Raw genomic sequence first — 14,825 nt, forward strand, 5'->3', positions numbered from 1 at the left:
GACCAGGATGGTTACTTGGCTAGAAAACCATGCCACAGAATGAGAGCTTGGAGGAAATGGGGATGTTTTGGTCTTCAGATGTCTTAATGGTCAAAAGGAGCTTTATTCTGCTTGGCCTGTGATAGCAGCAGCAGCACCAGTGGGTGGAAGTTATATGGAATTAGAGTTTAGCCCGATGTAAGGAAGAAATTTATAACAATGAGGACTGCCCAGAAATGGAATGTTCCATTTCATGAGGAAGTGAGATTCTCATCGCTGGAGTAGTTGGAGATCCACAGGGGAGATTCCCCTTAGGATTTAGATAATTCACAAGCTCTCTTCCAGTGCTAGGGTTCTGGAATCCTAAGATTCTAGAACATCAGGACAGTTTTGGATATTAATCTCAATGAGGGCCCTTAGAAAGGAGCAGATCTGGGGCTCTTAGGTTGTCTGTAGCCCTACCCAGGACTCTCTAGTTCCCCACCAAGTTGAAACGAACCTTTGGGGTTCCAGCCAGTGCCTGGAGAATAGCAGACATGTTTAGAAGGAAACCTACTTACACTACTATCCAGGTAACCATTGCAGTCCATGTCATACAGGCGAAACATGACTGTAAAAAAAACATGAGAGGATGTGAGGTGAGGCATGAGAAATATGGCAGGATCCATGGAAGCTCAGAACATTTTTGTGCTGAAAAGTGCTTAGCTTTCCTTAAGGGGATGAGTGTGGGGACCCAGGAACCCAGGTTCTAGATCTATCACAATATGTCTGTGGCCGGTTATCCACAGTTAAAGCATTGTAGTAATGAGGCCAAGGTCATGATCTAGGTCTCCATAGAGCCTCCACCTTAATCCTACATGAACACTTCATCAAATAGGCACCATTGATCATGAGAAAGCCTGGTGAGCACGTGTGGCTGGAAGGCTGTGGGCTCCCCACCAATTCTGAAACACAATTCCAAGGCAATCCTCTGCTAACTGTGAGACCAGAAGATAATCAGAAGAATAACACCGTATTTTCTAGCAATATACTGTCCTGAACCTGATGACTTGGTGCAATGGATAGTGACAGGTAGATCGGAATTTGAAACCCACATTGGACACTCACTAGCTGTCTTACCATGAGTAAGTCATTTGGCTTAGCATCAGTTTTATCATCTGAAAAATGGGGATAATATTAGCACCTACTGACAGGGTGGTTACAAAGATCATATATGATTATATATAATATATGTACATATATACAAGGACACATATGTGTGTATGTATATATGTACTCTTTCTCTATGTGTATGTATATGTATATATACACATATTTGTATTTGTATACATACATATGTATATATGTGTATACATACACACACACACATATGCAAACCTTAAAGTGTTATTTAAATGTTACCTATTAGAAGAGCTGTCTAGAATAAAGATGGGGGTGGGGTTAGGATGGGGAAAGTCTATGAGATAAATTCAAGCAAAGAGGAAGTTTTCCTAGCAAATGTTGAAAAGATCTAAGTATGATGTAATGGAAAGAGTAGTGGGTTTTAAGTCAGAAAACCTGAGTTCTAATATTAGCTTTGCCACTTACTACTTGTATAAGTCAAGTGACCTTGTATAAGTCACTTCCTTCTGTGGGCTTCAGTTTTCTCACCTGTAAATGGAAGAGGCTGGCCTAGATAGTCCATAGGGACCTTCCCAGCTCTAGATCCCCTTAACAGCTGATCATTTTTGAGAACTTATAAACCTCAATGCAAAAGTGATAGTGGGGCCCATCAGATGGGGAATTGCTTGACAAATTGTGGTATGTGACTATGATGGAATACTATTGCACTGCAGGAAATGATGAGCAGGACGCTCTCCGAGAAACCTGGAAAGCCTTATAGGAGGTGACGCAAAGTGAAATGTACTGGGTACAAAGTAACAGCAATATTGTGGGATGATCAGCTATGAATGACCTAGCTATTCTCAGCAATACAATGATCCAAGACAATTCTGAAGGACTTATGATGAAAAATGCTATCTATTACCAAAAAACTGTTGGTATCTGAATACAGATTGAAGCTTTTTTTTTTACTTAAATTTTTCTTGAGGTTTTTTTTCTTTTTGGTATGTTTTCTTTCACAACATGACTATTATGGAAGTGGTTTGCATGACTACACATGTATGACCTATATCAATTTGTTTGTTTCTCAATGGAGGGGGGTGGGGAGGAAGGAAGGAAGAGAATTTGGAACTCAAAGTTTTAAAAATGAATGTCAAAAATTGTTTTTTACATGTAACTGGGGAAAAATAAAATACTAAATTTTTTTTAAAAAAAGTGATAGTGGGGGATTTCCTTGAGGGCTGGGATGATTTCCTTGTTGTCTTTGTATTTATAATTCCTGGATCATTGAGAGGACCAGTAAGCAACTTCAAAGGACAGAAATAGAAGATGTCATTAGGGAAATATGCGATAGGAAGAGATGGGCTAGTCATGAGTGGTAATGGACAATTCCAGGGCTCCATTGGCATCTTCTTGACGTCAGGAGAAAGGCACTGATTTCTCATTGTTTTGAGTTAGTCTTAAAGCCTTCCCTGATGTGAACAAAACATACCATAACAAAAGTCTAGTGCTGAGTCTTACTGGCTTATCTGCTTCCTTGTGAAAATCTCTTAGTCTTGGAGGACACTGAAACAGTCTTCTTTCAGCTTTCTCCCTGAATGCTCTTGAAATGATATGGATTCTTTGAGTCTCTCACTAAACTTTCTATAAATTTCGTTTCTTCTCCACTACTTCTCACTGTTTTATGAAGCTGTGGCTATAAAATTCAACACCCTGTAGTCACTCATCATCATCTCAGCCTTCCTGGACATGAGTGTTGATCCCAACCCAACAGTCTCTTACGGGGTCAGGGCTCAAAGCCTTTGAGTTTGTCTGGATACTGAAAACTCTTGTTAATTATTCCTGGCAAGATTTAACATTGTCCAGGCCTCTCCTGCTAATCTTAAAATTATCTGGCTAATCTCAGCATTAGCTGGAATTTAGACTTTGGTCTTAACAATGCATAGATTGTATAGAAGCTATGACTTATTTTATGTTCTTTTTCTTTACTCTCCATGCTAATATCTTTAGTGAAATCTCTAATTTCCTCTATTTTCAAAGTTGTCTTTGGACTTGTAGAGGTCAGAAAATTTATCACAGGAGTGACAGGTTCCAGAATGAAAGCCCAGGTCCTTTTTTTTTTTTACCTCCCATGATTTTAATTCCTGCCTCCAAATGTCACTATCTGCCTCCACAGTTTTTGGAGAAGTCACGCCAAACTAATAACGACCACTACTAGCTTACTAACCTTTATGTGACACCTTCAACTTTGCAAAGCACTATACACACACACACACACACACACACATATACATACATAGATATGTATGTATATATGTACACACAAGTATATATATGTATATGTGTGTGCATATATATGTATAATTGATCAATTGATATCAAATAAGCTGTTATTAGCCATTTTCTGAGAGGTCCAAAGAAATGGGATAGGATTGCAACAAGATGGACTTTGGTTAGATATTATGAAGAACCTTGTTTTGTTAGTTAGAATCTTGTTCTAACTGTGATAAGAGCTGAAAGGACATTGAATTTGGAATGGAGAACAATTTGTGGAATCTGGATGGCCGACCTCTGAGTCCTACTAGTAGTTATCAGGGAAGATGAGACAACTTCTGTAGGTTCCTTCCATCCTGAGCAAGCTATGGGTAAAGATGATGCAGCTTCCCTATCCAGATTTCAGGTGCTCTCCCTAAGCCTGTCAATCACATGACTTCCTGGGCCATGGAGCTGCCTCTGGGAAACCTCACTCAGATCAGGTTTGAGAGCAGAACTAGGGACCATCTCAAAACAGGCTGGGTAACTTCTCATGGTCACAGTCTACCAGGGAAGGTGAAGGGGGGGGGCAGGGAACTGTGGCCCCCTACTCATCTGGAGAGAAGGGCAAGGAATGCAATTTCCAAATACCTAGAGGCTTCTGGGTCATTGAAGCCTGCCGGGAGTGGGCAGGGGGAATGAAGGACAGGAGGAGAAACTTGGTTGTCTTGCATTCAAATACTTACACTCCAGCTTGTCTTGGGGCCGACCTCTTTCCAACAGTGATAGGTAACAGATGATGTCTTTCAGGTAGACGACCTGAGGCATGACTTCTAACGATGCCTGAGGAAATGAGCTTGTGGAGCTCTTTGTGACTTTCGGGGCTTCGATCTCCAGTAAGTTCTTTGAACCTGTGAGAGGCAAGAGGTCGATCAGACACAACTCCTTGAATATGTAGCAAGACATGGTCTTCACTGTAGTTGTTTCATCCTCCATCACTAACCACCCCTCCTGACTCCCAATATACCTGAGGTCCCATTGTCACACGAATAGAATCTTTGATTTTATTCAGATGACTTCTTGGCCATCTCAAATTCATGCTGCCTTCACAATGACCATTCTCCTCGTGTCCTCCCCACCAGAAGCCTCTCCTCCACCCCTTGAACCACCCTGGCTTTTTGCCTTATTCCCTCCCCTCAGCCTTTCTAGTTTCTCCTCCTTATGCATCGTCTTCTCCCCATCAGAAAGTGAACTCTACGAGGGCAAGGACTGTCTTGCTTCCTTATATTGTCAGTGTTTGTCTCATCAAAGTCATTGGCCCTAGATTAAAATACACAAAGATGCTAAATTTTACAACTACGTGCAGTGTCTCTCCACAGATCAATCAATTGTTCAACAACCATTTATTAAGCACCTACTCTACCATGTGCCAGACACTGTTAGGTTCTGGAGACAAAAAGAGAAATACAAAATGGTATCAGCTCAAAGAAAGGAATAATCCATGTTAAAGACGTTGTGGAAAGATGAAAAATCTAATGCATTCTTGGTGGAGCCGTCAATTGATCCCATTAATCTCGAGAACAATTTGGAATTATACAAATAAGTTAAGTAAAATATATGTGCCTTCAACTCCAGGACTCTTTTGATAGGCATATACCTCAAGAGGGTCAATGCCAAAAATAGCCCATAAACACCAAAATTTTTATATTATAAATATATTAATTTATATAAAATATTTATATTATACTTTTTGTAGTAGCAGAGAACTGGAAACAAAGTAGGCACCCACCCATTGAGGAATGGTCAAACAAGTTGTGGCGTGTGAATGTAATGGAATATTATTATTGTTGCTATTCAGCTGTTTTTCAGTAATATCCAACTCTTCATGACCCCATTTGGGGTTCTCTTGGCAAAGATACTGGAGAGTTTGCTACTTCTTTCTCCAGCTCATTTTATGGATGAGGAAACTGAGGCAAATAGGGTTAAATGACTTGCTCAGGGTCACACAGCTGGTAAGTTTCTGGGACTGGATTTGAATGCAGGTCTTCCTGACTCTAGTTGTGTGACCTTGGGCAAGTCACCTAACACTATTTGCCTCAGTTCCTCATTGGTAAAAATGAGCAGGAGAAGGAAAAGGCAAACCACTCCAGCACTTCCGCTAAGAAAACTCCAAATGGGGTCATGAAGAGTCAGACATGACTGAAATAGCCCAACAACAACAACAACAACTTCCTGACCCCAGGCCCAGTGCTCTATCCGTTGCACCACCTAGCTGGAATATGACTGCACTGCAAGAAACAGTGAATACAATCACTACAGAGAAGTATGGGAAGACTTCTATGAACTGATGCGGAGTCAAGTAAGTAGAACCAGGAAAAGAAGGTACACAATGACTACAGCAAAGGAAATGGAAAGAATGAGAATAAAATGATGGGCACTTAATGCTACAAAATGATAAAGTACAAGCATTGCCTCAAAGAAGAAATGTGAGAAGACTCTTTCCTTCTTTGCAGAAGTGAGGGACTACGGATGTGGAATATACATTATGTAAGATTTTTTTTGATCTGTGGATTATTTTTGCTGCATTGTTCCCCCTCCTTTTTCCATCTTTCTTATAAAGGATGGCTTTTGGGGACCAGGGAGGGGGCAAAGAAGGAAATACGTTGGAAAAAGTATGTGACATAAAAACCAATGTTATCCATAAAATCCTCCCTGTCCTCTAGGAACTTATGGGGGAAATATACATAACTAACTAAATACAAAATATCAACAAAGAAACTACATAGTAGCTTGGCAGGAGGTGGAAACTGTAGGGATCAGGATAAGTCTCATCTAGGGAGTGGTAATTGAGCTGAGTATTGAAGATATCTAGGGATTCCACAAAATAGAAGTGAGGAGGGAAAACATTCTAGGTATGGGGATGCAAAAGCACAGAGGTGGGAGGGTCCCTCCTCTCCCCATTATCTCACTCAGTCCTTTGGCTCTAAGACAAGAGTGAATGGAGATGCCCGAGCTGTCATCTCATAGGAGACTTCCCTGAGCTCAGAGGCCCAGGTTTGGATGACATGAGCATCCTATCCTTTGTGACATACATGGGAATATCTGCATGTATGACAAGAAGTAATCGAAGAAATTAAACACATGTAGAGTTTCATGACCCTTAAGTCTGGTCACTGATGAGATACAGTTCAGACAAGTGGCACCAACCTTCAGTCACCTTTCCACAACAGGCTTCCTACATGGACAATAAAGGAGGGTCAAGTCTTGTAACAGATGGACCAGCCTGGAACCTTTTTCCAGAACCTGACTGGCTCTTGCTGGTACAGGCCCTGCCTCCTGGGGGGGGGGGCCAGCCTGGACCATCATTCTAGTCTCTGTTGACCAGATGCCATTTAATTAAGACATCCACAGAAGTTGGCCCAAGAGCAAAGGATCCTTCTCCAAAGTCACAAACAAAAGTTGCAAGAAGTGGTATTCCCACTGTTTCTGATGATTGACTGTTGGGGCTCCCTATGGTTCCCAGGACAAGTTGAGCCAGGGCCTCTTCAATGACTTGGCCCTAGAAAAAAATCACCATCTGTAGGCAAGAAAGTCATAGCCAATCATGAATTAGCTCACCTAGAGGGCAATCTCCCTCTCTTCTGGGTTGTTATCACACCTCTGTGTGTGCTAATAAGCAGGAGGGGCAGAAGCAATCAGTCTGCTAACTTTCATCATTGTAATAAATCATCCTTTCTCCATTCATCCGGGTAGCATTCCATAAGGAAATCAGGCCAGGCACGAAAGGGGCCAGGATTTAGACCCAAACCCCAAACTTTCTCTACCTGAGTCTTCCCTTACTCATCTTTCTAAGGGTGCACCCCAAGACTGTCACCAACCCCCACCTATTCTTTGGGGTCCCTGCTTCTCTCCCATGGGCAGTTCAGAGACTACAAATCTTTCTTCCTCTTAATCAATCAATTAGCAAGTATATGTAAAAGACCTACTATATGTTAGGCACAGTACTAGGTGATGGGGATACAAAAATAAAGAATAAAACAGTCCCTGACCTCAAGTAGCTTGCATTCTACCAATTAGTCTGTCAATCAGCAACATTTTTAAAAGCACCTTCTGCTTCTAGCTATGGTGTTAAGAGCTGGGGATACAAAGATAAAATAACCCAGCCCTTGCCTTCAAGAACCTTAAATTCTATCAAGGGAGACACCTGTTCATATAAGTCTATACAAAATATAGGGGGGAGGGACTGGCCTTGTGATGTCATTGGGATTGTTGTTGTCGTTGTTGTATTTGTCCTTTGTTCTCAAAGAGGACCATGACATCATGGAGATGATGACATGACTTGCAATCGACTTTGAGTGAGGGAGGGTTGTATAAGGTCACCAGCCTCACTTTCTCTTCCAGAGTTATCTGGGTCTAGTGGCCAGATATTCAACCACTGGAGGACTGGAGATGGCTCTGTCATTGGTATAAGGAACTCCTGGAAGAGGAAACTCCCTCTACCAATGCAGGTTAGCACCTTCTCTGTGATGTATAGCTTTAGCTGTCAGGAGCGGTGACAAGTTACGTGACTTGCCCAAAGTTAGACAGTTTGTATATATCAGAGGCAGGGCTATGATAATAATTATAATAACAGTAAGAATCATAGCATTTTGTATGTTTATATAGCACTTATTATGCGTCGGGCATTATGCTAAGAGCTTAAAAATTATTCTCTCTCTCTGTGGTGCTGAGACCAGCTAGGATTCTCTGATCTCCTTGAAAAGTGAATGGTCTCTAGAGAGAGAAAACTCTGTCTTCACAGACTCACCATTATACCTTTGGACAGTTCCAGGTGTTAGGAAGCTTTTCTCTGATCTCAAGCCTCAATCTGCGTCTATAATTACCACCCACTACTGCCCTCTGGGGGACGTCAGATCCTTCCCAACATGACAGCTCTTGGAATACTTAATATGACTATGCTATCCTCCCTGACTCTTCCCTTACCCTGGCTAAATATTGCCAATCCCTTCATTTGGTCTTCATGTGGTTTATGGCCCGAAGTTGGTGACTTTGGAGAAAGATCGTTTGCTTTTGGGCCAACTTCTGTGGCTGTCTTAATTAAATGGCAGCTGGCCAACAGAGACTAGAATGATGGTCCAGGCTGCCCACCCCCCACCCCAGGGCCTGTACCAGCAAGAGCCAGTCAGGTTCTGGAAAAAGGTTCCAGGCTGGTCCATCTGATACAAGACTTGACCCTCCTTTATTGTCCATGTAGCCATCCTCCTTGGGATGGTCTCCAGAGTGTCTCCCTGAAGGTCCGTTCCAATTCTTCCTTGATCGGTGTTCTAGCCTTTTACCTACAGGTAAGCTTTCAGATGACAGTGAATTCTTAATCCTGCTCTTTCTTCACTGAGCATAAAGGAAGACTCAGGAACAGAGGGCTTGACAGGTCCGCGGATAACTCCCCAGGACAATGACAAAAAACAGGCAATCAAATCAGCTGAAAATCTGAGGCAGGGCCCTCGTCCTATCAGCCTCCTGAGCCCGTGAAACTGGACCCCCAGGCTGAGCCAGAGACTTTCCTCTGTCTTCCAGTCAATCTGCCTAAAGGCTCCAAATGGACCCAGAACCTACTTGCAAAGAAATAGGACGACAATAAAAATAACATTCACTACATACTCACTCTGAGCCTGAAAAATGGGCAAGGAGTTATCAACAGAGAAAGATACGGTTTTGGTCTGCGACGGAGTCCTTCTGTCCAAGCTGGTGGCATTGCTCTTGGGTCCAGAAGGCAAGGAAATGGTCTGCTCATCCTCTTTGGGCACAATGTCTATGGCCTCTTGAGACTTGGTAACCGGTGTGCTGGGGCCATGGACTTCTGGCTTCCCATTGACATCTGCACCAGGGAAGGAGTAGGATCAGTTATTCTCCAAGGATTTGCTGAGTATCCCGGAGAAGTCAGGAAGTGTTTATCAAGTGCCTGCTTTGTGCAGGGTACCATGCCAGGTTCTGGGGAAAAGTACATGATAAATCAGACATACCCTCTTTCCACAAGGAGCTAGTAGATCCCAAGCGAGAGCTGATGGCACACCCACTCCACACATATACTTACACAGATTTGTATGTATGAATCATACAGATACATACATATCTATACCTATGCCTACATCTTTATCTGTATCTATACCTACACTCAAGGGCATGCTGGAGCCAACTTATACTGCCTCTTGAGAACTGATTGTGAAATTTTTAGTGTGAGCATTTACACCTCAGAAAATCAGTGAAAGCTAAAAATAAGGGCTTGATTCATTGTTTTGTTGATTGTCTAGACTTAAGGTGAGGGAGAAAATACTACTAATGCATATTAAATTTAGAATGTGTCTCGTGCTTTTGGAAAGCCTGCTGTTAAACAGGCAATGCCCCCTTATCTGTATATCTACACCTATATCTCTATTCATACCTAAATCTATTTAATCTATTGCAATATTTATAGAGATAGCAATAGCACTATTTATAACCTATAATACTTGTTTGGGGGCCCTAGACCTGTGCTTTCATTGCTTTAGGGAACTCCCAAATGAAGAAACTCCCTTCACCAATACCGGTCTGTACCTGTTCTGCAGCCAGTATCCTTAGAGAATTGTCTGGGGGATATGGAGAGGTTAAATAACTTTCCCAGGGTCACAAGGCCAGTGTATGTCAGAAGAAGGACTTGAACTCAGGTCTTCTTGACTCTGGGGTCAGTTGATATGCTATCAATTATTCCATACTGCTTCCTTAATTTGGATAGAAGAAGATACATATATGTGAGGATGGTCAAGTGCTCTTGGAACAGATGATAAACAAGTAAAGGGGCTCTAAGGAAACCCCTCTCCCCATCTCCCATACAGTTTGTGGGGCAAGCCGAATTAACTCCTTTATATTGGTGGAGGGAAGCAGTGTTGCCTAGTGGTTAGGGAACTGGCCTCATGATAAGGAAGAACTGAGTGAAGTCCTGCTTTTGCTATCTTCTACCCTGTGACCCTGGGAAGTCACTTCATTCCTCAACACCCAGGGGAACTCTAAGTATAGAAGTTGCAGAACAGGTCGGGGTCTGCAATGATTGATGTGGTTTCTTTACTTGGGAGGCACCTATAGCAAAGAAATCATAGGCCCAATCCCCCAAATGCTACAATTATCAGGTACCACTGATTGGAAATAAGGATGAAATCAAATTTAGTTTACTATTTCCCAGCTAATTGATTTCACGATACATGCACTAATCTCTCTTTCTCTCTCTTTCTTCTCTCTCTCTCCTCTCTCTCTGCAATTATGTATGTATGTATTCTTAATGCAATTTTAAGCTTTAACAATCTTAATTAAGTTTTAATGCTTAAAACTTTACTAAGACTTTTGGGATACCCTATATACCTATTTGTATATCTCTAGCTATACTTCAAGGATATGCTCTGTAGCGCCTTACTTGTGACTGGGCCAACGGCCTCTTCTGTCTCAATGGAGATGCTTCTATCTGGTGTATTGTCCTCTGTTAAACAACCAGATGATAAAAAGGTCTTTGAATACAATCTGCCTCCTTTATTGCTACAAACCTGTACCTTTCGGTGTCTTGAGTAAGTTGGCAAGGAAGAAGTAAACTGAGAAGTCAAAGTGACCTCAACTGGTCAATAACCACACTCTAACCTTCCCTAAGCCCATCCCCTTATATTCTCTACCTTCACAAAAACTTATCCCAGGTGGATGAGTCTGGGCAGATTGGTTGGATTGTGTCTGTGTTTACATATCTCTGCCGTTTGGGCTTAGGTTGACCTTGTCTTTCCATGAACGGCAGGGGCTGTGTTTGGACCTCCCCCTTAGTTTCTTTCAGTGTTTTGTATGCTGTTGTAATTTACTCTAACTTGTTGATTGCCTGGAAGAACTTACTTTGCTTGGAGAGGCCCAGGCTGTTAAGTGATCCCTCTCTTTCTGGCTTTTCCAGACCTATTTCTGCCTCCATCTGCTCTGACCACACTGACTTACCTACCATGCAGGGAGAAGTCATTCTTACTGCCATTGAAAGATATGCTGCCCACCCTAGCACTACTCTGGGTGAAGGGAGGGTGTGTTGAAGGCCATGTTTTCTTCTCTAGGAGCGCCATCTCAGGGCTTTGTGCCACAGGAAGAGGGAGATGTGGCTAGGGCCATCTTCCATTGGGCTCTGGTATGGGAACAAGGAACCAGGGACCTTTGAAGATATTTACCATAAGTGTTGTCTTGGGGAGCACTGGAACTCTTCGTCTTTGGCTTAGAGGACTGCTTCAGTTTCTTGCATGTAAAGGACAGAAAAAGATGCTTACAGAGGTCCTCAGGGATGTTCTCCTCCAGGTAAGTTCTCATGAAGACCTTGAAACCTTCATAGTCAATGGGCTGAGGGGAGAGGACAAGAGGGGCTGTTATTGTGATAGATGGAAGAAAAGGAGGTGAAGGGAGAAGGAAATACTGAAGAAAGACAGAGAAAAGGACATAAAGGGTTGAAAAGGGGAAAAGGACAAAGGTCATAGAGAAGGAAAGAAGAGGGAAAATGCCAACATCGTGTAGGATGGGTGCTTTGGAGTAAGATGATGTGGATTTGAATCCCGATTTTGCCATTCACCACCTGTGTGACCTTCAGCAAATCATGTGAGTCAACAAGCATTTATTAAGTGCTTACTGTGTGCCAGGTACTGTGCTAAGCTCAGGAAAGCAAAAAAAAGAGAGGCAAAAACAGTCTTCCTCAAGGTGCTCATATTCTGGTGGGAAAGACAATGTGTATGTGTGTACATACAAGAGGTACTGTGTAAAAGGTTGCTAACCTCAAGGTGAGGCACTAGAATCATGATGGGGGCAGTCTCTTGAAGAAAGCCCTATTTGAGCCAACACTTGAAGGAAGCCAGGAGATGGCTATGAGGAGGGGGGAGAATTCCAGTCCTGGGGGACAGCCAGAGAAAATGTATGGAACATGAGAAGGAATGTCTTATGTGGGGAATAGTCAGGAAGGAGGCCAGGGTCACTAGATTATAGAGTATGTGAAAGGGAATAAGGTGTAAGAAGACTGGGAAGGTAGGAAGGGGCCAGGTTATGAAGGGCTTTAAAAGCCAAAGAGAGGATTTTATATTTGATCCTGCAGGCATTAGAGGGCCACTGGACTTTACCGAGTAGGGAGATGACATGGTCAGAACCAGGCTTGTTTCCTCAAAGGAGGTTTGACTGGATGACCTTTGAAGCTCCTTTCAATATTGTATCTATGATCCATGTATATGAAAAGAGATGGAGAGAAAAGAAAAAAAGAGTGAAAGGTAGAACATAAATGTGAAAGGGAGAGATGAGTCTGGGAAAAAGTGGGAAAGGGTGGAAGTCATGCGAGACACATGGGACTGAAATGGAATGGAGGAGAGAGGGGATTTTTACAAAAGACATGATATAGCCACAGCATAAATTAGATAAGACACATTTGGGGACATAGAGGCCAAGTAAAACAAGCATGGATCCAAGCACGTTACCCCTTCTCCTCAACAAACTCCATTATTTTGGTTCAGTTGTTCAACCAAATACATCTAATTATACTATTCTCTAGTAGATATCTTTCCATTTTTGTCCACAAGGATATTGTGAGAGATTTTGTCAAAAGCATTGCTGAAATCCAGATGTTCTATGCCCATGATATTTCTCTGATTTACTAACTCAGTTACCACACAGAAAAAAAGAAATGCTTAATGTGAGAGTCAGGTAAGGGTTAAATTTCCACAGAGAAAGAGAATAATGCACAGATTTAAAGAAGGATGATTCCAGGAAGTAGTACACTGTAGGTGGGCTTAGGCTTAGCCAGTAAGAAGTAAGTTGATGGTTCCAAAAAGACCCCAAAATCAAGATAAGGGTCAAGCCAACTCAGACCAGTTAGGGTCAACCTGAGGACACCTGAAAAACGTTAGTGCGCCTGCTTAATGAACTTCTTTACTATTATCTGACACACCCCACATAAAATTAGAGCCTCATTAATGAGTCATGGGATGTATGACCAAGGGAGGGGAAACATATTTGAACATATCAAGGGGAAACATGTAAGGAAAGGTGTAATCCGGGAAGGGTTGGACCAATCCAGGCCTGGGAGGTTTCATGCCAAATTTAACTATATAAAAGTATTTGCACCTTAACACTCGGGGCTCTTTCCTTCTGGAGAGGGGTGGAGCTTGCTTCTGGCCAGAAACGTCTAAATCCTCTGGGCTGTCTCTGCAATAAACTTTCTTGATACTAAATTTTTGGTGTCAAGTGTATTTCTAACACTTAGTTAATCAATTAACAAACATTTATTAAATGTCCATTATGTGCCAAGCACTTACCAGCACATCAGTCAATAAGTATTTATTAAGCACCTATTATAAGCCAAGCACTGCGCTTAGCTGGGGATACAAAAAGAAACCCAGACCTCCTGAAGTTCACAATCTAATGGATTAGGAAACAAAGACAAAAGTGAAATAGCCTTGCCCTCAGGGAGCTTATATTTTATTGGGGAAGACAATGTATACATATAGATAGATAGATTGAAAATAGATAGAAAAGAAATTTTTGAGGAGGCAACCAGCAGTTTTTTTTGGGGGGGGGGGGTCATGTGGAAGGAAACATTTGAGCTGAACTTTGAAGGAAACTAGAGATAAAGAAGAAAGAGGTGATTGGAGTGGGGAGAGTCCATTTCAGACATGGGGAATAGTCAGGGCCAAGGTATGGGGATGGATACTGGAGTGCATATGGTATGAGGAACCATAAGAAAGCCAGTATGTCTGTACTAGAGTGAGTGAAAAGGAGTGATGTGCAATAAGGCTCGTTGTGAAGGGCTGTCAAATGGGTTTATATCTGATCCTAGAAGTAATAGGGAGCCACTATAATTTTTTGATCAGGGGAGTGATAGGGTAAGACTTGAATCTTAGGAAAATCACTTAAAACAAACAAGCAAAAAATAAAGTCACTTTAGAAGCCACGTAGAGGATGGATTGGAGGGGGAGGGAATTAGCAGTTTATAGCAATAGTCCAAGATAGTGTCAAGATGACAAAGAAAAGGCAAAAACCTGTCTGACCTCCCCCAAATTCCTCTCCAAATAACTTTAAATCTCATCTCAAAATGAATTGTGTGGCAGCAGAGCTTACAAAGGGACAGAGTAAAATAATTTTCCAGACCAACATAACTTAAAGCCAGTGGGAGGTCTCTAGCCCAGCACAGATTAGCAACAGAGGCCCCATGGCCCTGGCAAGAAATCTGCCAGCCCCAGAGGCCCTAGCATACCAGGTGAACATCCAGGCCCTGAGACCCTAGTGCAGCAGGCCAGTGGTCAGGCCCCTGGCTCCCAGCTCAAGAAGCTTGGGACTGTGTCCCCTATACCCTATGAGCAGAGCTTAACTTTAAAAGTCACAAAATAGGCTGGAAAATGAACAAAAAAACAAACAAAAAAAATCCATGACCCGTAGAAAGCTACTAAGAAGACAGGGAAGATCAAAACACAAACTCA

General features: G+C 42.3%; 1 protein-coding gene across 1 annotated transcript in view; it reads right to left on the bottom strand.

Moving 5' to 3' along the window:
* DGKG (diacylglycerol kinase gamma) overlaps positions 1-14,825 on the bottom strand; it is a 258,329-nt gene that overhangs the window by 233,377 nt on the left and 10,127 nt on the right. Inside the window, exons 2-5 of the mRNA XM_027875364.1 lie at positions 11,550-11,715; positions 8,996-9,208; positions 4,080-4,244; positions 540-589 (exon numbers count right to left, since the gene is read on the bottom strand). Coding sequence (XP_027731165.1) covers positions 540-589; positions 4,080-4,244; positions 8,996-9,208; positions 11,550-11,685 — 564 coding nt within the window. The 5' untranslated portion in view covers positions 11,686-11,715. The remainder of the gene's footprint in view (positions 1-539; positions 590-4,079; positions 4,245-8,995; positions 9,209-11,549; positions 11,716-14,825) is intronic.

This window comes from Vombatus ursinus, unplaced genomic scaffold (genome assembly GCF_900497805.2).
Source record: "Vombatus ursinus unplaced genomic scaffold, bare-nosed wombat genome assembly UNPS02014808.1, whole genome shotgun sequence".
In the NCBI taxonomy this organism is placed as follows: domain Eukaryota; kingdom Metazoa; phylum Chordata; class Mammalia; order Diprotodontia; family Vombatidae; genus Vombatus; species Vombatus ursinus.